The 26,816-nt window shown below is 54.5% G+C and overlaps 9 protein-coding genes across 9 annotated transcripts; 5 read left to right on the top strand and 4 right to left on the bottom strand.

Moving 5' to 3' along the window:
- Positions 1 to 4,628: 4,628 nt before the first annotated feature.
- On the top strand, positions 4,629 to 5,417 carry CCMA1212_009707 (uncharacterized protein; the record flags this gene model as incomplete). The annotated part of the gene is made up of 2 exons (XM_073706779.1): positions 4,629 to 4,883; positions 4,974 to 5,417. The coding sequence occupies 2 exons, from the start codon at positions 4,629 to 4,631 to the stop codon at positions 5,415 to 5,417; spliced, it is 699 nt and encodes a 232-aa protein (XP_073554707.1).
- A 2,377-nt stretch (positions 5,418 to 7,794) lies between these two features.
- On the bottom strand, positions 7,795 to 9,358 carry CCMA1212_009708 (Lipoamide acyltransferase; the record flags this gene model as incomplete). The annotated part of the gene is made up of 2 exons (XM_073706780.1): positions 9,182 to 9,358; positions 7,795 to 9,119 (listed from the first exon to the last, which is right to left on the bottom strand). The coding sequence occupies exons 1-2, from the start codon at positions 9,351 to 9,353 to the stop codon at positions 7,795 to 7,797; spliced, it is 1,497 nt and encodes a 498-aa protein (XP_073554708.1). The 5' UTR covers positions 9,354 to 9,358.
- A 546-nt stretch (positions 9,359 to 9,904) lies between these two features.
- Positions 9,905 to 11,020, top strand: CCMA1212_009709 (Mitochondrial ATPase complex subunit ATP10; the record flags this gene model as incomplete). The annotated part of the gene is made up of 2 exons (XM_073706781.1): positions 9,905 to 10,272; positions 10,339 to 11,020. 2 exons carry the CDS (start codon positions 9,905 to 9,907, stop codon positions 11,018 to 11,020), a joined length of 1,050 nt encoding a protein of 349 aa, XP_073554709.1.
- Positions 11,021 to 11,190: 170 nt separating this feature from the next.
- Positions 11,191 to 12,017, bottom strand: CCMA1212_009710 (Golgi SNAP receptor complex member 1; the record flags this gene model as incomplete). The annotated part of the gene is made up of 3 exons (XM_073706782.1): positions 11,191 to 11,694; positions 11,764 to 11,877; positions 11,949 to 12,017. The coding sequence occupies 3 exons, from the start codon at positions 12,015 to 12,017 to the stop codon at positions 11,191 to 11,193; spliced, it is 687 nt and encodes a 228-aa protein (XP_073554789.1).
- A 403-nt stretch (positions 12,018 to 12,420) lies between these two features.
- CCMA1212_009711 (60S ribosomal protein L35) lies at positions 12,421 to 13,269 on the top strand (the record flags this gene model as incomplete). Its single annotated transcript, XM_073706783.1, has 4 exons — positions 12,421 to 12,423; positions 12,683 to 12,822; positions 12,922 to 13,147; positions 13,264 to 13,269. 4 exons carry the CDS (start codon positions 12,421 to 12,423, stop codon positions 13,267 to 13,269), a joined length of 375 nt encoding a protein of 124 aa, XP_073554788.1.
- Positions 13,270 to 14,541: 1,272 nt separating this feature from the next.
- Positions 14,542 to 16,580, top strand: CCMA1212_009712 (Bifunctional purine biosynthesis protein ADE17; the record flags this gene model as incomplete). Its single annotated transcript, XM_073706784.1, has 3 exons — positions 14,542 to 14,687; positions 14,861 to 16,343; positions 16,425 to 16,580. The coding sequence occupies 3 exons, from the start codon at positions 14,542 to 14,544 to the stop codon at positions 16,578 to 16,580; spliced, it is 1,785 nt and encodes a 594-aa protein (XP_073554787.1).
- Positions 16,581 to 18,172: 1,592 nt separating this feature from the next.
- CCMA1212_009713 (uncharacterized protein) lies at positions 18,173 to 19,605 on the bottom strand (the record flags this gene model as incomplete). The annotated part of the gene is made up of 2 exons (XM_073706785.1): positions 18,173 to 18,413; positions 18,563 to 19,605. 2 exons carry the CDS (start codon positions 19,603 to 19,605, stop codon positions 18,173 to 18,175), a joined length of 1,284 nt encoding a protein of 427 aa, XP_073554786.1.
- Positions 19,606 to 21,393: 1,788 nt separating this feature from the next.
- On the top strand, positions 21,394 to 21,867 carry CCMA1212_009714 (uncharacterized protein; the record flags this gene model as incomplete). The annotated part of the gene is made up of 2 exons (XM_073706786.1): positions 21,394 to 21,600; positions 21,712 to 21,867. 2 exons carry the CDS (start codon positions 21,394 to 21,396, stop codon positions 21,865 to 21,867), a joined length of 363 nt encoding a protein of 120 aa, XP_073554793.1.
- Positions 21,868 to 22,600: 733 nt separating this feature from the next.
- CCMA1212_009715 (Pre-mRNA-processing ATP-dependent RNA helicase PRP5) lies at positions 22,601 to 26,437 on the bottom strand (the record flags this gene model as incomplete). The annotated part of the gene is made up of 1 exon (XM_073706787.1): positions 22,601 to 26,437. The coding sequence occupies one exon, from the start codon at positions 26,435 to 26,437 to the stop codon at positions 22,601 to 22,603; it is 3,837 nt and encodes a 1,278-aa protein (XP_073554792.1).
- Positions 26,438 to 26,816: the final 379 nt, after the last annotated feature.

The following is a 26,816-nucleotide window of genomic DNA, read 5'->3' on the forward strand; positions in this document are numbered from 1 at the left end:
TATAAGTGCAATGGGTTACGACGGTATTAGTTTCTCAATTACGACTTCACGTTTGCCCCCTTTTGGTCTGTTGTATCTGAAACTGCTAGTGCTGTTCATAACGCCCGACAACTCTCATTCTGAAATGCAGCGCCCTCTCACAGATCACAGCGGGTTGGCCATCCGCGGTTCCGAAAAGCTATCAATCAAAAGAAACGCAAATTAAAGCGCCTAAAAGCCTAGACCGGCCGGCACTAGAAGGGAATCCGCAGATGCTTGCGGAAAAGGATGCCGGCAGTTTGGTCCAAGTCCACAGCCTCACATGGTTTGTCTCTTGAGCGGACTCGTCAGACTTGGACAACATGCGCAAGTAATACAGTACCTACAAGAAAAGACTCAGTTTGCTGCCGTTCACCAGCGGCTTCTCCGTATTGTACGCAATCCGACTGGTGGAGCTCAATTTTCCGAACAAAGCTACCTTGCTGCGTAGGTATGCTATCCCGACTGAAGACGACGCGGCAGTGAGCTCACCATCAACCTTCAGCCCAAAAGGCGAACCTCCCTTGACCCCCTCGCACCGACGCCGAAGAAAATTTTTCTGAAAAACAACCCGGACCATAGAAGCACGGCTACCCAACCGCTGCTGTACGGTTGCTTTGCATGGCAAGCATGTGCCTAATGCTCCGTTCCGCACATACATCGTCGCATGGGTAGGTTCCTATTCGTATCCATGCCGAGACACACGCTTCGAAACCCCCTGCGGCCCTTCCATCAAGGGATCGCTTAATACATCTTCCTAGGGTTACTCACCTGGTCAATGAATCAAGAACCCCATCTGATCTGGTTTTTCCCTCTTTTCTTTTCTTTTTTTTTTTTTTTCAGCTTGAAGAAACCCTCTTTCGCGACGTCGTAGTGCAGTGAAGCGTGGGGATTCTCGCAGCTAGCCGGCGGATCGTGACCCCCACGTCTTTCACACGCACACATGCGCACACAGACAGCACCAAAGAAAGCAAAGGGGAAATGCTCGTAGTTCAGACAAGGCGGGCAATAGTCGGCCGATTTCCCCTCCCACTCCCGATGATGGGGCTGAGATGCATCGAAATGGTTCTGAGACCTGCTTCCACGCTTAAGTTTTAGTGACTTTGGAGGCTGGTTCCGCTTGACTCGCCCGGATGCAGCTTCGAGTCTCCCCGAGTCTCGAGTTGCTTCATCGACCAAGACACAAGTGGGCACCATCTGGGACTCCAGGCGGCAACAGACCGGGTCCCCCAACGTTTTTGCCCCCCTCCTACCCTTCGTTTCGCTCCCCTTCTGTCTTGGTCTTATCTGTCTTACGAGTTCGGACTATAGCCGCATCACTCACGTTCGGCTATAGTTGAAAAACTTAAAGAGACGAGCTGGCCGGCCAGGCATCACATGGCCCATCTTGGCGGTTCTGCCTTATCCCGCACTGCCCGTCACGCATCGGAGATGTGATCGTCACAGTCATCCTTACCTGCGAGGTAGCATCATCGCCCAGGATTATTACTCGACGCGGACGAGTCTGCAGTTGCAGCAATTGTATGAAGTACAAGGTGCTCGCTTGTATGCGGTTTTCCTCCCACTCTCCGCATCCTGGAGATGCTGCTGTTGCTGGTGTGGCCCACCGGGTAGCAGGGCCGACTCCGGGCATGGCCAGATGTGTCGTATGTATACAATTCCAGAGACGCATCGTACATCTTTTGCGTGGCTCGACCCGGTATTCTGGGACACCGTCGATACCGAGCGTAGTGTAGTGCAACCTACCTTAGGGAAGGACGGAAAGAATAGGTGCATGCATACGGATACTGGCAGCGAATATTGGGCGTTATGAACTTCCAGTCTGCAATACCTCCGACAACTCGAGCTTACTGCCATGCCGAGCATGACGTGCTGGGAGGTGGCATGCAGTCGTAGTACATGCTGTCCGTAGCATACATGTAGCACGAGGACCCCGTGGCTTTGCCTGATCCGAGATATCCTGACCGTCGTGTGGGTGGCATCACCACCGGCTTCTCTCAAGCGAACGAAACGAAACGGTCGAGTTGCACAGAATCCCTCGCTCAGCACACTGCGCACTGCAGGGAGCCCGGCCGGGCTGGGGAGCAGCGGCTGCGAGTCTGAGTCGGTGTGACACGGACGGCGTCGACGGGCAACTGGAGCCGCAAGACAAGGGAGTGTATCTAGACATCAATGCAAGGCCAAGCAAGCAAGCATCAGCCAAGTGCTGCACATCACGCAGCGTCAAGATACTTCATACATACATCCAGCCCTTGCTGGGCTCATGGATGATACAGGTGCAGGTGATGGTGCAGGCGGTTCCTCAACAGGCGAGATTGCCAGCACGAAGACATCATCCCAGTCGGCACGAGGCCACGCCGCACGGCCCAGACGGATCGACGGCCTGACCCGGCTCGTACCTGTACATGCCTTATACGGGCCTGTATCGGTACTCGACGAACGTCCACGGGTACGAGCTGGTACGAGTGGATGTTCGACTCTCAGATGCTTGCGAATGGCTTCATGCCCGGAGTGTCTTGAAACTCGATTGGCGGCCAGCGACAGCAACGGCGTAGGGCTAGCGAGGGCCAGACTGGACGGCACAGCAGCTCCAGCTCCAGCTAATACTGCTCAACCTTGGCCGGTCTGCTTCCCCGGACGGCGCTGGTAGTGCTCACTGGGCTGGCGAGCTAGAGGTAGCGGCCCTGGTGCTCACTAGAACAGTTGCTTGAACTCAATTGAACAAGCTCCGGCTGTCACCGATGCAGGTCAATACGAGTTCTCACGGGGACGAGAGGACAGGGCAAGGTAGGTACATATGTAGACGATGCCTTTTGATAGCCAGGCCGAGGCGGTTGATGTGACGCATGCGGCGTCCGTCCTCTGTAACCCCCGTCTCTACTCCTTCGTGCTCTGGGTGACAAATCCCGCAGACGTCAAGTGCAATAGCCGACGGTCTCAGACTTCTCGACATTTTTCTTTCTTTCTGCTTCCTTTCTCCCACTTATTGTCGAATTCTGCCTTTCCCCCCATCCTTCTGGAGGCCCAGTCCCGCCGGTGGAGCTGATTGGCCTCCTTGCAGCAGGTTTTCAGCCAGCCTGTGCTGCCTCTCGCTCTCTCACTGATCGAAAGCTGTGCTGCGCTATCCCACTGGACACCTTTTCCCTCTCCCCCATTCCTCGGTCCCCCATTCGCCCGTTCACCATCCGGTTTCCCCTTTCCCACCACTTCCCATCTTGTCCCGTTCCTTTTGCCTCCATTGCCCATCCACAACAGTCCAGACAGTTCCTGACTGGTCTCTCGGGCAACTTGACGCCACGAAACAAAAGGCAGCTGAAGCACCCAAGTCCCGTCGACGTCATCCCGCGCTCTGCTTCTGCCTCTTCTTTCTTTTTCCCCCGACCATCGGCCATGCCCACTTCGTCGCAGGGCCCCCCCTGATCTCACCTGCGCGCATGACTGGCCGGCAGGGGACACCCATGGCAGCATCTAGAAAAAAGGAAGCAAAATGGAAGCAGAGAGCCCAGAGGGGGCAGGGGGCCGCTGGCATGGAACGGGGAGCCCCCGACGTGTTCGAGCGCCCGAACCGAGTCGCCGGCACGCCGGGCTAGACAGCTAAACAGCTTAGAGAGGGCCACAAGAGGGCCACGGTTCCAGCCCGACTGGCCCAGGCGGTAATTTATAGGGAATGCTAAGGGGAGCCACTCTCCCACACTCCCCTCCCCAGACTGGAGTCTCGAAGTGAGGGACCAGACGGCGCTCGTAATGACCCCCAGTATTGTGTCACCGTTGGGACGAGAAAAAAAAAGTCTTTTTTTTTTTTTTTTTTTCACCTGGCCTTGCCTTCCCTTACCTTGCGCTTCTCCCACTTAGAAACCGGCGCTTTGGTTTGGGCTCTGCTGCTCACCCCGGCCATTTTCCCAGCCTGTCCCTTGCCCTCCAACTCCCTTTTTCTTCATGCACTTCAGGTCATGCTTGTAATACTTGTAGATGTACATGTACTTGCCTGTACATACAGACTGCCGGCCTGGCGTACCCCCATCATACCGACTCACCACTGACTGACTTTGTCTGACAGCCAAGGGGCGACCTTGTTGTTGCTGTAGGAGATTACTCCAGCCGGGCTCCATCCGGGAGTACGTACTTGTACTGTACTTTCACTCCTCGGCCTTCCATGCAAAGTGGCTTCCTTTGCGGGACGTGGCACTCTCGGTACGAAGGGTATTAAAAGGTGCTCGCCTCCTCCGAGCCGGCCTTGGATCAAAAGCCCTCCTGTTTCTATTGTCAACGTTTCTCTCCCTTTAACCGCAAAAGTCTGCAAAAGCTTCACTCCATACACACCTGTACAGACATACGTCGTACTCGTTTCCTCACGCCAATACTTACCAGCTTGTGTCATTCTTCCGCGTTCAGCAAGTCCCACCCCTTTAGACTTCTGCTAGGCTGCACTACCAGGCTCCTTTGCAAACATCCACATACGACCTTTGGGCGTCTCTGTTTGCTCTCTTTCGTCAGACAGAGATCCATAAACTCTATCGGCCGGCTCTACTAATCCTCGGTCGATTCCGATTGCAACCACATCTCTCCTTCCGTCTCGTTATAGAAGCGGCTCAAGCCCTCTACTCGCCACGATGATGTCCGTTGATACCACATCCGCATATACCGTCCCCCAGGGACAAAAGGCGCCCACTTCGGCTGCTCTGCCCTCGATCCAGCCCACAACGAACGGCACCTCTCTCCAAGCGGCAAACGCCAGCAAGATGGCCGGACAAGCCGGCGGACACACGCACATCTTCCTGGTCACTGGTCCTGCCGGGTGCGGCAAGAGCAGCGTTGCCGAGTACCTCGCAAACGCCCTCAACATGCCCTATATCGAGGGCGACTCGGTATGCAATGCCCTCTCTGCAGCTGTCATGCTGACAACTCCGCCCATACGCCCCTTGAGAAGTGGGTTGCTAACATGACAATGCCGACAGTTCCACACCCCGGCCAACATTGAAAAGATGAGGAACGGAATCCCCCTGACGGATGCGGACCGCTGGGACTGGCTGACGGCTCTGCGCGAGGAGTCGATGCGCCAGATCAAGGAGGGCCAGACGGGCGTCGTCATGACCTGCTCGGCGCTGAAGCGCAAGTACCGGGACGTGATCCGCGTCGCCGCCTACTACGACCACCGCCTGCTCATCCACTTCATCTACCTCGACGCCTCGGAGGAGCTGCTGCTGCGGCGCGTTGCCCAGCGCCAGAACCACTACATGGGCGCCAACATGGTGCACAGCCAGTTCGACATCCTGGAGCGACCTTCTGAAAACGAGACAGACGTCATCACCATCGATGTAAGCCGAACCCTGGCCGAGGTGCAGCAGGACGCTCTGGCTAGGGCCATTGAGACCATCAAGAAGGATGAGGAGAGCCAATAGAGCGTCATCGTTTGATTGACCGTGATGGGGCCCTCGCCCGTCTTGGCCTTTTCTCACTTTCCTCTTTTCTTTCAGACTTCCGAAAAGGAATGTTTGGTTTTCAATCTCGGTCCTCAAACCATGGCCATTCGGCGATTATGCGACATCGGAGTCATATGACGCTTCTTTTTCCCTTTTTTCTTACACCAACTTCCTTTTTCTCCCACAATCTCAGCAGCCCAACTTGTTTTTTTTTTTTTTTTTTTTTTTTTTTTTTCATTTCCTTTTGCTTTCTCGGTCTAGATCTTTTTCGGTACATCAACTGCGGGCTCTGGAGGAAACGGACGGGCCAGCAATGGCACCAAATCTCTTTTGCATCATTTCCTTTTCGGCTATTTCCTTTTGGGCATCTTTTTCGTCCTCTTTTTCTTCGACGGCGCAGGAAATTTATTGGTTCACATGGGACGTGTGGAGTTGGGACTCAACAGAGCCGAGACTAACAAGCAAAGCTCGGTCAGCCGGCAAATGGGGGATTGGAGGGGGGGAAAAAAAAGCTGTGCTGTCTGTTGGACAGAAGAGTTGGGCACGAAGTTGTCTGACAAGCGTCAAGCAGTGGAACAAGGGTCGCACAGAGGAAGGGTTATGTGCGTGGCTGTGCGCGCGCAACTTGTCTTTCTGGTTGATTTTCGGCATGTTTGCTATTTTGCTTATTCGAGTTATTGCCGTGTATCGTCTGATTTTCATGACTCTACTTTATCTGTTTTTCCTTTTGCGGGCAAAGGGGGAATGAGATGGATGGATGACTTCCATCCTACGTGGGCATGGCAGCAATTTACTTGGGCAACAAATAGATGAGGATTGTGCTACGCATGAAGGCAACAGCATTGGTGCGGTTTACCAACTCCGTGATGTTGTATTATCCTGTTCAACTACGCAAATCCACTTGATATGTGTGCTCAGTATCACACCACAGCTTCGGTTGTCTCCTGATATCTCGCCCAGCTTTTACCACACACAAAGAGTTGAGGATCGGATGAAGGGACCAATACTTGTACACACAAGCCAGGAACTTGGAAAAAAAAAAAAAAAGCAACTGAAAGTCATCTCATCCTCCACGCTCGACCCCCCAAACAACTTCGGACGCCTTGCAAGGATTTGTTCCATTCAATACCTAGTAAACCCACAACCGCTAGTAATGCAAAAAGCGCAAGAAGCCAAAACCGAACAAGAAGATCCCTGGCTGGAGACCCAATTGTCCCAATGTTCGGCGGCCGGGGGGGGGGGGAGAGCTGGAGAGAAGCTGGGGAAGGGGTGTGTGTGTGTGCGGGCGTTGGGCGTCAGAGCGTCCTGTACCTTACCTCCACGTTAAAACCTCCGTACATGTACGAGTACATACATACATTTAAAAGGTGAGTTCACAGGGCAAGGCACGAGTAAGGTAAACCCAAACATGTATAATGACGAAAGTGGGAGCCAAGGGCTTGGTTTATTGTTGGGTGTGTAGAAAAAGACTGGATTCTCCAATAGACGTGGGGATGCAGAAAAGATTCGATCGGTCACGGGGACAAGGGATGGGGAAGTGGTGACCAGATGAGAGGACCCTCTTTTTGTCTCTTGAAAACGATGTTGTGTATTCTGTTCGTTTGCTGCTGTTATGCTTGGATAAGGTATGATTTTGTCTGCCTTTTTCTTGATTGTATGTGCATGTCATCTATTTCTCCTTTGCGTGAAATGAGTGAGATTAGGTCGGGACGCCACCGCAGCAGGTATACGCAGGGAGAAAAAAGTGGGCAAAAGGATCCGAATATTATTATATGCAGATTTCGGATGCTGATGCGGATGCGGGATGCTGATACTAAGCTAAAGCCATTGGGGACGATCTGGAAGAAGGCGGAAGAAGAAAAAAAAAAAAAAAAAAAAAAAAAAAAAAAAAAAAAAAAAAAAAAAAAAAAAAAAAAAAAAAAAAAAAAAAAAAAAAAAAAAAAAAAAAAAGGGCACAGGAATTGGTGTCGTCATATTGCATCCCCATGTTCTTCCCCCTTGCTGCGAACAAGGGGGCCGGGCATTGTTGGAGAAATGCAGATTGTTGTAGGTGGCGTTTTTTTGCTGAAACAATGGGATCGTGCGTATCGACTATGTACTGTACATGGATATGCGGAATGCGGAAGATGCTTCTCGGGATGTGGACAGGAGGGCGGAGGAGGGTTTTGCATCATGCAGTGAGGCTGTCGTGTAAGTTGGAAAGGATAGTTTTATTGCATACCTAGGTGCTAGGGAATCGCATACTATATACAAAACAGCTTTCGAGATCGAACCAATCTCTGCATGGCACATGAACATTATCTACATGCTCTACAAACGTACACCTTTCTTCTCTATTCGTTGCACTCTAATCTCATCATCGCAGGTGCATGACCATGACATCCGGCTCCTCGGCCACCCGGCGAACCACCTCGGCGGCCCGCGCCATGGTCGCTCCGTCGACGACGCGGTGATCGGCGCTCCACGAGAAGTTGCACACGTGCTTCTTCACCACGTTGTCCTTGTCGTCAAAGGCCGGCACGGTGCGCATGCGGCCGATGCCCAGGATGGCCACCTCGCGCTCGACGATGACGGGGCTGAGGTACGTGCCGCCAATGTTGCCAATGTTGGAGACGGTGATGGTGCCGCCCGAAAAGTCGGCCGGCGTGAGCTTGCCCTGGACCGCGAGGCTCTGCAGGCGGGAGAGCTCCGCGGCAATGGACAGGATGTTGAGGGACCCGACGTCCTTGATGACCGGCACCAGCAGGCCCTGCGGAGTGTCCATGGCCACGCCGATGTTGTGCAGGGAGCGCATGATGAGCGAGGGCTTGTTGGTGGCCGGATCGATCTCGACGCGTGAGTTGAGAATGGGGAACTGGTACAGCGCCATCGAGACCGCCTTGATGATGAAGGGGAGGTAGGAGAGCTTGGCCACCTGGCCGGCGGCAGCCGGCGTCTGGGCGAGGACCTTGTTGAGGCGGGCGCGGAGGTGCACCAGGTCCGTGAAGTCGACCTCGTCCGAGTAGAGGAAGTGGGGGATGCTGAGCGACCGCGTCATCGTCTTGAACATCTGGTGCTGCGTGTTGGTGAGCTGGACCCGCGTCTCCGTCTGCACGGAGGGCTGGCCGCTGGGAGTCGGTGGTGGTGGTGGCTGCTGCGGCAGCGCGGCTGCGGATTGTGAGGCGGCCGATGCGCTGGCGCTGGCGTCTCTCCGCTGCACAAATCTGTAAATGTCCTCCTTTGTAACTCTGCCGTCCTTGCCCGTGCCGTCAATGTCGGTGATGTCGACCTTAAGCTCCTTGGACAGATGCCGGACCGCAGGCGTCGCCAGGGCCGCGGCTTTGCCCTTGGGCTTCGGGGTTTGGCTCTGCTCCTGCGCCGCCACACCAGCTTCAGCCTGCTGCAGTGATTGTGACTCTGGCGCTGGTGTTGAAGCCGAGGGAGCCTCCTGGCTTGCATCCGCGGCCTTGGGAGCGCCGGCGTCCTCGGCTTCGGCCCCGCCCTGTATGTCGATGTCGACAAACGGCTTTCCCACCTTGGCCATCTCGCCCGTCTCGTAGTACAGCTTCTTGACGACGCCAGAGAAGCGGCTCGTGATTTCCACAGATGCCTTGTCGCTCTGGACCTCGCACAAAGGCGAGAACTCCTCGACGTGCGCGCCGGGCTCGACGAACCACTGGATCACCTCACACTCCACAATGCCTGTCGACTCCAAATGTCAGCATCTCCCGCTCTCACCAAAGCCATTACACACCCAATCTCACCTTCGCCAATGTCAGCCAGCAGCACCGGCTTCACGGCGTATAGCCTCCTCGACTCGGAGAACCAGCGCCGGGCGCCGGGCATGGCGTTCTTGTTCCCCAGAGCCAACTTGCCCATGGTCTTGGAAGCCCCCCATTGCCGTCGCAGCACTCTTGATCCTCGCTGCAGAAACATGGTGTCTGGATAGTCCAATTGCGCAGCACGACGGTTACAGAGCCAAGGAGGGGAGACGACACGAACGTGCTATGAAGGAGTGCCGACTTGGACTCTTTAACAAGGGGATAATCGACGTCCTTTGGCCGACTCTAAACCGGGATGCTCCAGGCCAGCCGTGGCTTCAGTCGGCATTGCGGTTGAGGCTGTCCAAAGGCCCCGCGGATAGCCGACGGGAATCTGGGGTGATGGAGGCTCCCAGGTGGTGACATGGGAGCTGGGGTTGCTGCTTGCCCGCCATTTGCTGAGCAAAGCAGACGGGCGTTTTTTTTAGTGGGCTTCAGTGCTGGAGCCGCTGTAAACTTCAGTGGACCGCCATCGAGCCAATGGCCGTTCGAGCGCTGCCGATGCCACCCCGGAGGCCGTTGCGTCCGGGGCCGTAAAGAATGGAGCCCTTGCACGTCTGAGGCCAAATTTTTCCGGCGTCATCGCAACAAGGGCCCAAGCTATCCAGCCTGCCTCCATCTTCGCTTTCTTTTCTTTCCTCCCTTCTTCTCTTCCCCAGGCCGGCCATGCCATCGCCACGGACGCTGGAGCTAGCCCTCGGCGGCCTTCTCCGTTCGACCTCGAGATCCGCATGCGCCCGCTGCCAATGGCGCGCCTTTACCGCCTCCGCCGCGCCGGCCGCCAGGGCTGAGAAGCCGGCCTCGGGCACCGCCATGGACCCCAAGGCCACCGTCGCCGGGACGCCCATCGAGGCGCCGCGCAGCTACGGGAAGCGCATCGAGGGCGGCTTCACGCCCAAGCCGCTGCCCCGGCCGATCGGCATGGCGCTGCCCCCGCTGCCGGGCGAGAACACGGGCATCGACAACCGCTCGCTGCAGCAGCGGAAGGAGGACTTTGTCAACTACGATAAGCATCTGCAGAGGCGCAAGGAGCTGTACGGAAATCCAATTGATGTGGCACAATGGGTTGGATGAAGTGGCTGCTAACACATCGACTCAAGGACCGCCAAGATATCGAGACCCTACTTCCGCGACTGGGGCAACCTGCAGTACCACGAGGGCAAATCCTTCATCGCACCGCCCCGACTCTTCAAGGCCGAGCTCTCCCTCTTCTTCCCCAATCTCTACGGCCAGACGCTCCTCAAGAACGACAAGACCCCCCGCGACACGACTCCTTTACTCTCCGGCAGAGCATCCGTCGTGTCCATCTTCAGCAGTCAGTGGGCGGAGCGGCAGGTCGAGAGCTTCGTGTCCAAAGAGGCCAACCCGCAGCTTCACGAGGTGCTTGAGCGCAGTGGCGAGGCGGCGCAGCTCGTCAATATTAATTACGAGGACAACAAGGGCAAGGCTCTCCTGGTGAAGCTCTTTATGGGGTCGCTGCGCAAGAGGTTTGCGGAGAACGACTGGGACAAGTATTTCCTCGTCCAGAGGGGTATCACGGACGAGATCCGGGAGTCAATAGGCCTGCTCAACAGCAAGGTCGGCTACACATATCTGGTTGACCACCACTGCAGGATACGCTGGGCCGGCAGCGGACCCAGCCACCCAGATGAGGTCGAGAGTCTTACCAAGGGACTGGCCAAGCTTGTTGACGACATCAAGAAGGAAGCCCAGTTGCCCGCCACAGCGCGAGAGAAGCTGCCCGGTAAGCCTCACTTGGAAAAAGCAAAGGAGTCGGTGTAGATGTTTCGATATCTCCTAAATTCGCCCCCGCCTGTATTATTAGATCGACAAGAAGTCCGTAGTGTTATGGATCCTGCCATAATGTACAAATAGACAAAAAACCGCTTGATACCCCCTTTAAACGCCAAGATGTCATATACTGGGACCAACGAGCGTAGACATGAGCCCCTTTACCTGAGCCAAAAGAAGACGATGAAACACATCGCGATAAAAGTCCCCATAATGATCCCGTCCCTCCTCTTCCTGCTTGTAATGCGACCAATGATGGAGTTGATGCCCGGCACTTTACTAGCGGCCATTGTTATTCTTCGATTGATGCTCGCCAATGTCTCTCTCTGCACAATGAAGCTCTCGTTGATGGCATACGCCTGGCTAAGAACGCTGTCTGTCACGTCGTTGCTCCTGTCGATGCGATTGCGCTCATCCAGCATGTAATCGGCCTCGGCGGCTTCCGGGTTGTTCGCGCGGTACTCGTTGATGTCGGATTGGACGTTGCTCAGGAGGTTGGCGCGATTGCGAGCCTGCTGCAGTGTGGATTTGAGTCGGGAAAAGTCGCGGCGGTGAGAAGCGAGCTTCTCCCGGAGTAGGGACAGGTTGTTCTGCTTGAGGGCGGAGGTATTGAGGGATGCTTCTGAATCCAGGAGTCGGCCGAGCTGAGCGATGACATTCTCGCGCTGCAAGTCGCACGGTTAGCTGCAGGAGCTCGCAGTAACATGTTACTGAGCGATTCGTGTTGGACATACCTTGTTTAGCACATCCTCCAGCTTGGCTTCTACTTCACGCTCCTCCGGTGAGGGTTTGGGTGGGACGTTGGATCCGGTAGAGAGCTGGGAGTATGTGTGAAAGAGACTCTCCGTCTAGAGGCCGGTCGGGCAAGGTCAGCGAGTCAGCTCAAGGACTAGAGTGTCCCCATAGCTGGTGCACTCACCTGGTTTTCTAATGAGCGTGCCTGCTGGCGCAACTGAGCCCAGCCTCCGCTTCCTGATGGTGCGGCCATGGCTGCGGAATTATGGCGGCAAACGTAGGCAATTCAGGGTGCTTCTGATGACGATATTGGAACAAGGCCCCGGGCCGCGGATTGTCTGACGCCGTCTCCGTCTGTAGGCGACGGCAGAATCCCTCACCGCTTTCTCTAGCGCCAAGCTTGAGGCACGGGACCTATCACGTGAGAGGCAGTTTCGCTACCCACTAGCGCTCCACAATTCATTGGCCAATAAAAAATTCCAACTTGGTGCAATTTGGTGCACGCTCAGCCAAGCCCTAGGGCAATTTTTCACCGACTCGGCAAACCCTCGACTAAATTCTTTTGAGAGTTACGAGCCATCGCGACATTCGGACGGGTCACGGTCGAGGAAGACTTTTACTAACGCAACTCTCGCAAATCACATCGAAACATCAAGATGGTGAGTACATACGGTCGTTGCTCCGGACGATGAGATGCCCTCTTTCTAGGCCCCCCAGAACACGTCTGCCTTTGTGCCAGCATGCTGTCCCTCGAATCTCGAATCTCATCGCGCTGTCGTCCAAGAAAGAATGCGACCAACGAAGTCGTCGAAATGCCCCCCCTAGCCACTCGACAATACACCATCGACGCAGCACTCGTCATCTTTTTTCAAAAATGCGTCAGGGAATTGGGTTGCTGATTCTTTGTGCGTGATATAGTCGTCGGGAAAAGTCAAGACTGCCCAGCTCTGGGGCAAGAACAAGGAGGAGTTGGCCAAGCAGCTCTCTGAGCTCAAGGCTGAACTCGGCCAGCTCCGCATCCAGAAGGTTGCCTCCTCCGGCTCCAAGCTGAACAAGATGTAAGGATCCGACAGACGCCTCCCATGCGCGATACTCAGCAGCCGCGGGATGACGAGGAATTGTTGCGGCTAACGCTCGCTGTTTTTCCCAACCTATAGCCACGACCTGCGAAAGTCCATCGCTCGTGTCTTGACCGTCACCAACGCCACTCAGCGAAACCAGCTCCGCCTCTTCTACAAGAAGGCCAAGTACCTGCCCCTCGACCTCCGCCCCAAGCAGACCCGTGCTATCCGCCGCCGATTATCACCTGAGGACAAGGCCCGTGTTCTGGAGAAGACTAAGAAGCGCAACACCCACTTCCCTCAGCGCAAGTACGCCATCAAGGTACGACATCCTCGAGTCTTGTTGGTTCAAAGTACCATTTGGACGAGCCACTTCAGGTTCAGTGAGGGACGGAGGGGGTTCTCAAGGACTGCTTTTGCTAACAAACATCCTCACAGGCCTAGATGTTTTAATTGTGCTTTGGGATGCGAAGGGACGTCTGGGTAGAATGGGGCATTGAGGCGCAGCATGCTTTTTCCACTTGAACAACAGGGTTCGAATTGCATCGCATGGCTCAGGGGAAATCCGGTCTGAATTGGACTTGTTTTCCCGGTTTGGGCCTAAGTCTGGGACGGGAGGCGTCCTGGATGGGCTGGCTAGGTCGACAGTCTATACCAACAAAAAAAATGAGGTCACGATCTAAGAAAGAAATATTCGAGGCACAAGCGGTGTTCAGGCTCTAATTCGACTGATTTCGGACATGTCTTCCAGTGCCATTGATTCGCCCAATGTGATCTATGGATGCTCTGCTGGCTCGAGACTTGTGATACTGGCAGCAATCCCATCGATTTTGGGTGAATACTCGAAACAGTCTTTCAATCTTTATCGCCATCTGTTACTCACTGCATTCGTGTTTCGACAGACTCGGAAATCAAATGCTGGCTTGTCGGACGAACACGGCGAAGAACAGCTGCGGCGAGTCAAGGAGTATCATTGCTTTCTGTTATCATGACTTTCTTATCAACAAATTGCGACATTATAGTTTCCAGGAAAGCCACAGCATGAGTTAAGCGGAACCGGCAAAACGAACCACGCAAATCCTTATGAAATCGGGGAATACAGACAGAGTTTGATGCTGCTCTGTAGATCAGCTTATCTTGCCGTGGCTTGAGAGAACGAAGGGGTATATATGGGTATTGCCGAGTCCAGTCACACCACTTATAATCTTTCCCTTGAAACGTTTAAAGGCAAGAAAAGAGAAGGAAAATCGCGAGGATACAGACAAACCACTGCCACCAATATTCATATGAGCTGTCTCTTTGCTCCTCGCAGTTATTCAACAATTTTACCAAATTTTTTTTCCTCTTATCCCAGAATCCACTATAAGGTGCGATTTCCCTCTAGTTAAGTGCCTCACAGCTCCAGCTCTCAACCGCCATCCAATCAGTCCGCTAAGTCGTCACTATTACAGCGCCAGAGCGCACATCATTCCCCTCAACACCCCACCAAGGGAAGGGAAGGGAAGGGATCCTGCGCTGCTACCCCGCCAACAACAGCTTTTTTTTTTTTTTTTTTTTTTTTTTTTTTTTTTTTCCCTCTATCGTTCCTACATCGGCTGCTCTTTTTTTTCTTATCTCTTTCTCGTATAAGAGACAAAGAGAGAATTGTTTCTTCTATCTCGAACTCGTTCTTCTTGGTCTTTTCTTCAATTGTGCTAAAGCATAGCTGCCGCCACCATGTCCGACCAGAAGATCGCCATCGTCTCCGTCTACGACAAGACGGGCCTGCTGGATCTTGCTAAAGGTCTTGCCCAGCACAATGTCCGGATTCTGGCCTCGGGCGGCACAGCTCGCATGATTCGCGAGTCTGGATTCCCTGTTGAGTACGAATAACCCCAATTCTCATGCTTGGAACGGAGAAAGGGAAGAAAGCAACAAAAGGAAGAAGAAGAAGACTGCCAGTCGTGGTTGGGAGAACGGACAAGCGGCCATGAGGAAGCTCTCGAGAAGCTTGGCTATACACGAGACGTGAAAACTAATGCGCCGCGGCGTGTAGGGACGTCAGCGCCATCACCAAGGCGCCTGAGATGCTCGCCGGCCGTGTCAAGACGCTTCACCCTGCCGTCCACGCCGGCATTCTCGCCCGCAACCTCGAGTCCGACGAGAAGGACCTGGCGGACCAGAACATCAACAAGGTCGACTTTGTCATCTGCAACCTGTACCCCTTCAAGGACACCGTCGCCAAGGTCAACGTCAGCATCCCCGAGGCCGTCGAGGAGATTGACATTGGCGGCGTGACGCTCATCCGCGCTGCCGCCAAGAACCACAAGAGGGTCACCATCCTCAGCGACCCCAACGACTACGCCGGCTTCCTGGGCGAGCTGGAGAAGGGCGAGATCAGCGAGACCAGCCGCAACCGCTATGCGCTCAAGGCCTTTGAGCACACTGCCGACTACGATACCGCCATCTCAGAGTTCTTCCGCAAGGAGTACGCCGGCGCCGGCGACCAGTACCTTGCCCTCCGCTACGGCGCCAACCCTCACCAGAAGCCCGCTGCCGCCTTTACCGCCCACCAGCAGCTCCCCTTCAAGGTCCTGTGCGGCTCTCCCGGATACATCAACCTCCTCGACTCTCTCAACGCCTGGCCCCTCGTCAAGGAGCTCAAGGAGGCCCTGGGTAAGCCCGCTGCCGCCAGCTTCAAGCACGTCTCTCCTGCGGGCGCCGCTATCGGACTTCCCCTGACCGAGGATGAGAAGAAGGTCTACTTTGTCAACGACATTGAGGGCATTGACAGCTCGCCCCTTGCCCAGGCCTACGCCCGTGCCCGTGGCGCCGACCGCATGAGCAGCTTCGGCGACGTCATCGCCCTCAGCGACATCGTCGACGTCCCCACCGCCAGCATCATCTCCAAGGAGGTTTCGGACGGTGTCATCGCCCCCGGCTACGAGGATGCCGCCCTGGAGATCCTCAAGAAGAAGAAGGGAGGCAAGTACCTCGTCCTTCAGATCGACCCCGACTACACCCCCGGTCCCATCGAGACCCGCACCGTCTACGGCGTCACCCTCCAGCAGCACCGCAACGACGCCGAGATCTCGCCCAAGTCCTTCACCACCATCATCACCCCCAAGGACGCCGGCGCCCTGCCCGAGAACGCCTCCCGCGACCTGACCGTCGCCACCATCACCCTCAAGTACACCCAGAGCAACTCCGTCTGCTACGCCGTCAACGGCCAGGTCGTCGGCCTCGGCGCCGGCCAGCAGTCGCGCATCCACTGCACCCGCCTGGCCGGCGACAAGGCCGACAACTGGTGGATGCGCTTCCACGAGCGCGTCCTCGGCATCAAGTGGAAGAAGGGCACCAAGCGCCCCGACAAGAGCAACGCCATCGATCTCCTCGTCAGCGGCCAGCTCCCCAAGGACGGCGCCGAGAAGGAGGCCTTTGAGGCCGTCTTCGAGGAGGTTCCTCCTGCGTTCACTCCCGAGGAGCGGGAGGCTTGGATGAAGCAGCTCAAGGACGTTTGCGTCTCCAGCGACGCCTTTGTAAGTGAACTCCTGAACTGCACATCTCGTCAATTTCCACTTTTCACATCATCGGGTCGATTGCTAATCAAGAAACTTCAGTTCCCCTTCATCGACAACGTCTTCCGCGCCGCCCGCTCAGGCGTAAAGTACATCGCCGCCCCCAGCGGCAGCCAAAACGACAACGCAGTCTTTGAGACGGCCGAGAAGTTGGGCATCACCTTTGTCCAGCAGAACACCCGTCTGTTCCACCACTAAGCGGGGGTCGATAAAAACCAACAAGAGTTGGAAAGAAATGAATGAAGAAAAATAAGAAACAAAAGAAAAATCTAGAGAGCGAGGAAAGTAACCCATGGGCAAAGGGTTGTATGTTTGACTAGGTAAAAAAGGAAAGGGAAAGAAAATCCAAGGGAGCGATCAAAACCGGTTTTAACTTGCTCAAAATCACTTAGATGTAGTTTCGAACCGTTTCAATACCATTACAATAACAGCGGTGTTCTAAGCAGGTCGCGTCCTCATCATGTGTCCCAAGTGTCATCATGGGTCTTGCAAGCTTGCAGACTTGTCCTTTTAAACTTCTGTCATATTAGGATGTAGATGCCAATTGTTAACTCTTAAGGTAGTGTTAGGTACTGTCTGCGATTAAGCAAGAGGGTATCTCGATACTGACCAGATGCAAACGTCTCAATTACTTTTGAATATTGCAGCTCCTATTGACTGAGCCCTTCCCAATCGTCGCCTATCCGTACGACTGGAACTCCAGGGCTGCAACTGACCAGCATCAGCCTTCAAGAACGACGTCTGGTCACTATATCCTAAGGCTGTGTGGCCTCGTCGAATAAGCCCTCGCGGCTTATACTGGCCCTCTATGAAACAGAATCTGTACTCTACATCAAATTGAGCCGTCCTTTTGGCCCATGCAGCGATATCAAAACTGCCGCAGCAGTTTCAATCAGGTATGTACTTCCAAGGTTCAACCTGTATTTGCCCTTGGCGTAAATGTCTTTTTAATTCCTTTGTGACGCAAACGGCCGTATGCATCATGCAGGTACGCGCTCGCAACTGCTGCGCCGTTTCCTTTTGCCTTATTTCCTCTTTCTTTCTTCAGCTGTTATCTCCTCTTTTCGAAAAATACCAGCCGTTGGTAAGTGACTCTTCACCTCGGTGTCTTGCCTAGCTTGGCCCTGTTTGCTTTTGCGATAGACTCTGCCTCATCCGGCTTACATTTGTGGTTGCTGTACAAATGGCGTCTCAGCTGGTCCAGGCGATTAAAGTCTTTATTGCAAATGGGGCAGGAGTGCTCGCCCCGCTCATTATGAGTTCGACGATGTTTGGAAAGATTTGACGACTCCCCAAATGATTTGCCGCATATGTCGCATCTCAGGGGCTTGTATCCAGTGTGTGTTCGCTCGTGCATGGCTAGCAGCATGTCAGAGAATTGATCTTGCTAGATGAGACGGGTTAACTACTTACTGAGCGCGCTTTGTTGCTTAAACGCATGCGAGCATCCCGGAAACTTGCATCTCCAAGGCTTCTCGCCGGTGTGAACTCTCATGTGCTGGTCAAGCGACTGCTTTGCCGACAGCTGCAGGCCGCAAATGGAGCATTTCACAGGCTTATCTAGGCTTGCTGTCAGTACACTGGGGAAGCATGAACGGGGAAGCTCGAATGAAGCAGGGCATATTCGCTTACACCCTGTGTGGGTTTGTATGTGGCGTTCCAACTTGCTCTTCTGGCCGAACACTGTCGCTCTGGTACAATTTTCCCATTGGCAGCGAAATCCTGGATGTTGCCGAGTCATATCCTTCAAGTGATCATTCTTTGTGTGGTTATGCAAGTCGTCGGCATCTTTAAACTGCATGTGGCAGACTTTGCCATCCGATGACTTCCAAAGGCAAGTATGTTCGACCGCGGGTTCCAGATCCGGTGATGAGATCGGAGTCAATACGGATGGCGTTGTCTCCGTTTGTGGTTCCGTCTGTGATTCCGTGGACGACTCCTCGGGTTGTGCGGGAGGACTGGTCGTCTGTAATGTGGGGGGAGGTGAAAGTGGTGAGGCCACTGGTAGACTCTGTAAGGACGCGTCCGGCGCTGTGAGCTGCATGTCACTCGCCAAAGCTGCACGTGAAGAGTATGATGACTGTGGGAGACTCGGTCGGCTGGGCATCAAGGAGAAATTGTCTCCTAGTTGTGGGGGCTGGGAAAGGTTACCAAGATCCGAATTTGGCATGTGCATGTACCAATGGTCCTCGAAGATGTGGTTAGCGAACTGGTCAAGTGTGTTGACCTCGAATCCGCACGCAAAATCTTGTGAGTAATGTCCCAGGCCATGGCTGAGAAAATCGCCATTGACGGTTTTGGGAAGGGCACACTTTGGAATGGTGAGATTGGGATTATCTGCAATGCATGGGCGAGCATGGTCCACGACATGCCTAGGGTCGTGATATTGCAGAATATGAGTCGTCAGAGGGTCTTCTTGACTCAGATGCTCCCAAAACTGACCAACCGAGCCATCATCGGTCGTCGCATGGAAAAAATTATGCGGGAAAGTATGGCTACACGTAGCCCCTGAGAAACAAGAGTGAGATCCAAAGGTCGAGTCTGCAGTAAATTGCTGAAATGTGCCCGGCATAAGTTCCAACTGCGTGTCTCCAATGGAGGCAAGGGCAGCTGCAGCCTGCTTGTCGCCGTCTGAGAAGCCAGGCTCGAGAGGCAGTTGCCCAAGCTTGGCAAGGCCCGAGCAGTTCGCATCCGTACAGGGGGTGACTGCATCCTCGCACATCTCATCAAGACAGAGCTCCTGATTATCGCACGCATCATCATCGCAGCACAGGCCTTGGCCCGAGTCTCCGCATTGACTCGGGCAGCTTATGCCGCAGGCAGACGTGCACGACAGTATTGATCTGCAATCATCATCGCAGTCTTTCTCCGTCTGGTGCAAGGCGTCTTTGCCCACACGAACAGACTGAGAAGTGTCGGCAAGGGTATCATTAAAGTAGGTATCCCAGGAAAAGGAGAAATGGGGTTCGGCAACTGAAGGGGACTCGGCTGGGGTGGAATTGCCATGTCGAGCTTGTGATTGCGGCTGCATGGCGTATCCCATCATAGAAGCCATGGCGTAAGTACTCGGCGGTGATGCCTTGAAAGCATTAGGCGGCATCTTTAACGGCTTGAAAGACTCGGAAGAGTAGACCGGTGCTTGAGCGTCCAGGCAGAGATCGTCGTGGGGTAGATGATCATCCGCCGGGTCTATTGCGCGAGGGAACCGATGGCTCGTATCCATCGATTCACAGAAATCTGGAGGCGTGTCGACTGAAGAGTCATGGGAAAGTTGGCGAGTGAGTTCCATGAATCTGCTGCAAGGCAGATGGCGGGTGTCCATGCTCTGTCAGGCACGGCTTCTGCGGGCTTTCTGTGTAGAGCATCAGCAATTCTGTAGGTCCACCATGCTGGGAAGAGGCATGTCGAGTCTTACCGATAACGAGAATCGCCTCGCTCACAGTTCATAGCAGAAGGAAGGTGAGAATGACTGCGGGAGGCTGCAGAAACGGATTCGCAAAAGGCTGAAAAAGCGTCGAGGCGCAATGCCGAAGCCGGGAGAACTAGCGAGAGTCTTCAAATGCCGAAAGGCTGAAGAAGAGGAAAAGAGAGGAAAAAGAAAATAGTCCCCGCCAGCCTCGAGTCGGCGAAAGAGAAAACGGCAGGAACAGGAAAGGCACAAGCAGAAGCACAAGCGCAGGTGCAGGCCAGGCGCAGGCGCGGACGTGGGAAGGAGCGCCCGCGGTTGGCCCTGGCTGACAAAGGCAAGAACGAGAACCTTGATGGTCTGCAGCCTCGAAGAGCTATTGCAACATTTGCCGTATTTATGTCTTTTTGCTCGCGGCTGAGCCCCCACATGGCCCTTGAAGGAACTAGTTGGCGGGGCCTATTGCCGGCTTCCAGTTGGTCCCCACAGCTTCCAGCAGACAGCCTGAAGTTTGTGCATACCGGCAGATACTTGCTGCGAGCACTTGGCAGCAAGCTGTTGCAAGGTATAGTCAGGTACCCGACATATAGTAGCTAAGGTAGTAGCTCTTCGGTTTTTAACTCGTCGCACATTGGACCAATCCCAGTGCAGTTGATGACTGCCAGGCTGATGCAAAAACTCTAGAGTAGACCATCTCAGCTCGTGATAAGGAAAGCTAGGAACAGGTACTTGATAGAGGGGGCATGGCATGCGAGGCAGCTGCTGGGAGATGCGTTCTGCTCTGATAATAAGACACGAAATGGGTTGGCATGTCTATAACACCTTGCAATTGTGTTTTTCACGTGGCGTGCGACTCAGAATCTGTCTCTGGCTTTTCCCCGCATTCCATCATACGTGGTTGACTTTGGTAGGGATAAGCACATTTTCACAACCCTACCCAGATGGACTCAATCTTTCAGTTTTGATAATTCAGTAGCAACGCCTGCAGCGGATTATATAGTACAGGCGGTTTGGCAACCATACGATAGCACAAGTTCATACAACCGAGCACTCGCAAACCCGCATCTCTCCCAAACTCCAGGGTAGCGCTACATCATCACATGAGCCTCCAATCCGCCCATTAATAAGCCCCGGCCCGAGGACCCTGTCACTGCATCAAGCTCGCGCAGCAGCCACTCATATGGCCGAGTCCCGTCTCATCTCCCTTCCACTTCTTGCGTTTGCATCATGCAAGCCCTGCGCGCGTCACTAAGAGAACGTGGGAAATAACCTTATCGGTGCTTATCGCATTCCTCCGGTCTGCTTCTTCATGCCAAGCTACTACCATACCCAAGAAGCGCCTTTAGACGAGCGGCTTCCATTATGAACATTCAATTCGCTTGACCTTTTGCGCTCATTTGCTCCTCTCCTCGGTTTGTCCACCTCTGATAGAAACCGCTTCGAGTCCCTCTTCCCACCTTTACGCGACTCCAAATCTGCGTCCTCGTCAGACAGCTCTTCCTACGAAATCGCAGACAGATCGGGACCATACCTCGCGCAACCAACCATCTCATACCTGACCTTTACGCGTGCTCTCGTCCCTCCGCCAACCCCTTCAACGAAGCAATGGGCAACATCTGCGGCAAGACCGAATCGGAGCCCGACGCCCGCGCTGGCCGCCGTCTCGGCTCCGCGCCGCCCCCAGGCCCCAAGACCGCCCCCGTCCCCCGGAAAGTTGGCGGCCCTCCGCGAACCCTCGGCTCAGGCGGCGGCGGCGGCGACTCTGGCAGCGACCCGGGCGATGCGCGGAGGAAAGCTGCCGAGGCTGCCGAGGTGAGTTCACTCTCCCGTCCTTCTGGCCCTACGTGAACACCGGAAGTTTGAGGCCCTCTTGCTCGGGTACAATGTGTGTTGTACTGACGGGATTTACGTTGAAAACAACAGGCCCGCGCAAAAGCGTCTTCGAAAGGCGGCAAGCTCCAGTCGCAGCTCAACGCGCAAAAGAAGCAAAACAGATCGAGCGCCCTCGCAGAGGCGAGCAACCAGGAGCTCCTCGCCAGGGAAGCTGACGCGGCTGCCCAGGCGCGCAACTGGGAGTAAAGAATTGAAACCTGTCGTTCAATTCTTCTCGCGAAAAAAAAAAAAAAAACCGTTACCTACCTACCTATTTAACCCGCGATTGCACACACATTTCGATATATTTGTACATTTACAAGGGGCAAGAGAACAACAACGTCAAAGACAATGTCGCTTGACGGCCCGAAACGTCTACATACCTAGGTACTGCTTTGAGGGGAGCTTTCATCAGCTCGACGGTTGATTGCTTTGGGAATCACAGCTGACTGTCCCTTTTGGAGCCTTTTTTCCTCGCTGCGGTTATTCTCCTCCAGATGCCCCTTACCTTATCTTTACTCTCTCTTTTGCCTCGGACGTTCAGTATATATTTTGGATTAGATACCTTGCCTTGCACCTACGCACATCCATGTACTCTAGCACCAGCATGCGAATTCACCATTTTTATAAGATACGTCCTGAACAGACCAGCATGATATGAGTAGCTCATACATTAATGCCTACACTAACCTAGACGCCTGTCTCATCATATTACGAATAATCCTCAGTAAGGGATCGAAGAACAACCTTCCCTCTTGCGCCTTTCCATTGCTTGAAGTGTATTAAACCTTCACACTCAGCAAAGTGTAACATGATGAAACCGACAAACCTGTACCGACCCTAGCAAGCGTATCTCTCTTAAGGAATCAATACCTCGCGCTTTCTCAACCATGAACCTTCTCTCAGCAAGTGTATACGGGAAGCAAACCTCAGCTTCCGTCTAAGTAACGGTATATCTTCCGCTGGCCGGAGCCCTGCTATCCGCGTCCGCCGCAGCAATAGTGCCCTCTCTCAAGAGTCTCGTCATCTCGTTCAGAGCAGCCGACACCACAAGCTCAGTATCACCTTCAATAAGGATGTACAGCTTGGGCTCTCCTCCAGGCGGTACTTCTTTTCCAGGGGGATAGAAACTGCCCTTGGTCGTGATGGATGTTCCGGTCGCTTCGAGAATCTTGGCCACGTTGGTGCGGTTGGTGACGGCCCATCTGGCCTTCTGAGGGAAGTCGTTGATCTCCAGGGTGGCGTGGTAAGCGCCAGCATCCGGGCCCTTGTTGTCGATGGGTTGGCCGGAGCGAAGCTGGCCGGCCTTGCCAAGACGGCTGTTGATGGCACTGACAGCAGAGCTGACCTTGTCCAGAGGGTCTTTAGACTTGTCACCAGTACCGTGAGGCTGAGCCGCCTTGCTGTCTCCGGCGTCGGCTCGTGTAGTTTCGCGCGCCTGAATAGAAGAGGCCGCAGCTCTGATGGCGCTGAGTGTCTTGTCAACCTTCTTGTCGTCTTCCTCCTTCTTGGCCCCTTCCTCCTTGACTTCTTCTTCTTCACCCTCGGCTCTATGCGTCTTGCGCTCACGAAGACGGGCCGCTTCACGTTCCTGATCCAGACGGTCCAGACCTTTGCCACCAAATCCGGACGAATCCTTTGCCTTGCCCGACTTGACCTTTTCGCGGTGAGATTTCCGCATCTCGTTGAGTCGTTCGGGAACAGGCTGATCGCTCTGCTCTAGGGCTTTGGCGATACCGGGAGCGCAGTTCTCCTGTTCTGGAGTGACAAAGGTGACGGCTGTTCCCGTGTTTCCTGCACGTCCCGTTCGTCCGGCTCGGTGAACATAGTCTTCCAGGTGATTGGGTGCGTCGTAGTTGATGACGAGCTTGAGTTGTTTCACATCCAAGCCACGAGCAGCAACAGACGTGGCAATCAGAATTGGCACGACACCCTTCTTGAAGTCTGAAATGGTAGAGTCGCGATCGACTTGATCTTTGCCTCCATGAATGGACATGCAAGGATAGCCCTTTTGCATCAGCTCCTTCAAAAGGTCGTCAGCCTTCTCCTGCCGCTCGACAAAGATCAACGTCCGGGCATCCTCGTCCTTATCGTAGAGCTCGCCCAGCAACTCCAGAACCCGGACAAACTTTGTATTTTCCTCTCTGACTTCCACGATTTGCGTAATTTCCTTTGCAACCACGCTGCGGCCGCCTACGGTGATCTCAATGGGGCTCTTGAGCACCTTTTTCGTGAGCGAGTCGATGAGCCGTGGCATGGTGGCCGAGAACAGAATGGTTTGCCTGTCGGGTCGCATGTTGGCAAAGATCTTCATCACCTGAGGCTCGAAGCCCATGTCAAACATGCGGTCTGCTTCGTCGAGAACGACGTAGGTGACCCTCCTGAGGTTGGTGACCCGTCCCTGGTTGGCGGCGAGAAGATCAATCATGCGACCAGGGGTGCAAACAATGATCTCAGCACCGCGCTTCAGTTCGGCAATCTGTTCTCTGATGGGAGCTCCTCCATACGCGCAGACAGCCCGCAGGTTCATCATCTTCAGGAAGGGCTTGCAATCTCTGTGAATCTGAGTGGCTAGCTCACGTGTTGGCGTCATGATCAGTCCGATGGGGCCGTCCGTATCCTTGAGCGGCGCCTGGTCCTTGATATGACGGAACATGGGAAGTAAGAAGGCCATGGTCTTGCCGGATCCAGTCTTGGCCACACCGACAACGTCTCGGCCAGACATCAACGCGGGAAGGGCCTGCATCTGAATTGGCGTAGGTTTGTCGAACCCGAGAGAACTTATCACATCGAGGGTTTGGCGGGTGAGACCGCATTGAGACCATTTCTGGACGGGCTTGGGGACGTCCTTGCCGTTGACCTTGATTCCGTCTAGCTCCAGTCGCAGATCCGCGACCTCGGCTTCGGAGAGATTGCTCAACTCTGCTGGCTCAACCCAGAAATTCTTGCGAATGGGCTGCAGATCTAGCTTTGAATAGTCGACGGTTGGAATATCCTTCTTCTTGCGCTTGTTGGCGATTGCAAGCAAAGCGGCGTCTGCTTCCTGATCGCCCTGGTCGTTGAAAGCATAATCATCGTCAGAGAAATAAGCCTCGGGCTCCTGCTTCTTCTTCACAACAGAGGCAGTCTTGACAGGGTTCTTCGCCTCTGTCTGTTGAAGACCATCCATGAATGCGTCCAGAGGGTCGATATCATCGTCCTCTCCATCAACATCCATGGCATCTGCAGGAGCCTCGTTGGCCGTTTCTTCTCCGTTGGCGACATGCTCACCGTTGGCTTCCTTCGCAACTTGGGATTCGGCATCTTTCATCTCCTCATCAGCATGAGCCTCTGTCTGATTTTCGGCTTCATCTTCAGCCTGATTCTCAGTCTGATTTTCGGCTTGGTTTTCAACCTGATTCTCAGCTTGGAGACGCCTCTCATGTGCAGCACGAGCGGCCGCAGCGGCCTCCTCTTCGTTTTCGGCAAAGTTGTCGCCGTCCGATTCGTCGTCCTCATCTTGGTCGGCGTAAGGCGTGTCGTCAGTCTCTACTGGGAGACTGGGGAGCTTGGTAAGCTGCCGTTTGGTTATGACTTCTTCGTCCATGTCGAGCTTTCGCTTGCTAGGAAGTTTGTCCCCGTCGGCATGAGCTTTGCCGAACCCGAAACTGCTGGCCTTGGCACGGTTCGTCGGCAGTGCGGAAGCTATATGATGAGTGTCAGCAAAGGCTGGGTGTTGAAGCGTGGGTGAAAGAATCTCACCAGTAGGTCCCTTCTTAACAGGCAAAGAGATGTTTGGCGGCTGGACATCTATAGATCCCAGTGCTCCCTTGGCAGAATCATTTGATCTCTGAACGGCAGACTTCTTCGCAATCGTTTTCGGATCAAACTTGCCCGTGTAAGGCTTTGCTGGGGAGACGCTGCCCGACTCGACAGGGGCAGGCGAAGCTGCAGACGACACAACAGGCGACGAGAGGGCTGTCGAGCCTTCTTTGGCCCTCTTGTCCATCTCCGCAAGAAGACTTCTGGTCTGGCTAGCGTTGACCTCTTTTTGTTTCTGGCCCTCAAGCTCCTTCTTTCTCTTCCATGCTTCAAGCTTCGCCAGTCGCTCTGCCTTCTTATCGGCCTCGGATTGCGCCGCGTTCGGTTTGGCCTTTTGGGCCTGGGATATGTCATGAGCTCTAGTTCTCTCCAACGGGGTCGGAATACGTACCTCGTCAACCCCATTTCTGCCACTGTCGGTCAGTGGCGTCTTGCGGGACCGGCTGTCAGCGCGGCTGCTGCGAGCTTGAGAGTCAGCCGTACCCTCGCGTCGGCCTCTGTTCCTGGAATCGTCCCGTCTCCGGATATCGTCTCGACTACGGTCGCGGCGTCGGTCAGGCGAGCGAGGTCTGGGCGGATACCTCTCTCTCGATCTCGGGCCCCGGCGATCACGCGGGCCTCCACGGTAGAAGTCATCGTCTCGGCGGTCTAGGGAGCGGTCTCGTCGGCGAAAGCTATCGCGGTCACGGCCACCACGGTCTCTCATGTCTCTGCCTCGGTCACGGTCGCGGTATCGATACTGTTGGAAGTTCATATTTCTGTCAGACACTGGTCCAGGCGTATAGGAGTTACTGAAGCTGGAGCGGCGCTGGTCAAATCTCACATCCGGGCTGCGCGACCTTGAGCGGCGGCGAGCGTCCCTTCCATCGTCGCGGCGGTCTCTGGCATCCCGCCGGTCGTCATCTTTGCGGTGGCGGCGCGAGTTGAAATGGCTGCCTGCAGGACTTGGTGAGCGCGAGTCTCTTGGCCGAGCCATTGTTGTGGTCTCGCAGGCTCAGCAAGACACTACTGTAAGAACTACTTTTGTAAGGGGCTTGGAGCCGATTCTTTTTTTTTCTTCTTTCTGTCGTGGTGATGGTGCCTTTGAGAAACGCGAAATCGAAATCGAGGCTGGTCCAGGAAACGGAATGAGCTTGGTTTGGATGGAAATCGGTCACACGCCACCCCCCAAGCAGGTCAATTCTCCTATTCGCAGCCAAGCGTCCAAAGTCAGACGTGCAAGCAGGACGGTAAAAGGATCTCGAGTGATGATGGGAATGCTGGGCGATGCCAAACGGGAAACGGCGCTGGGAAGTTTTGGCGGAGGGGCCGTTTGTTGTCACAAAAAGAGAGACATTGGGGTCGAAGGCGGCTGA

This window comes from Trichoderma ghanense (assembly GCF_004382785.1).
Source record: "Trichoderma ghanense strain CCMA-1212 chromosome Unknown scaffold_18, whole genome shotgun sequence".
NCBI classification, from domain to species: Eukaryota; Fungi; Ascomycota; class Sordariomycetes; order Hypocreales; family Hypocreaceae; genus Trichoderma; species Trichoderma ghanense.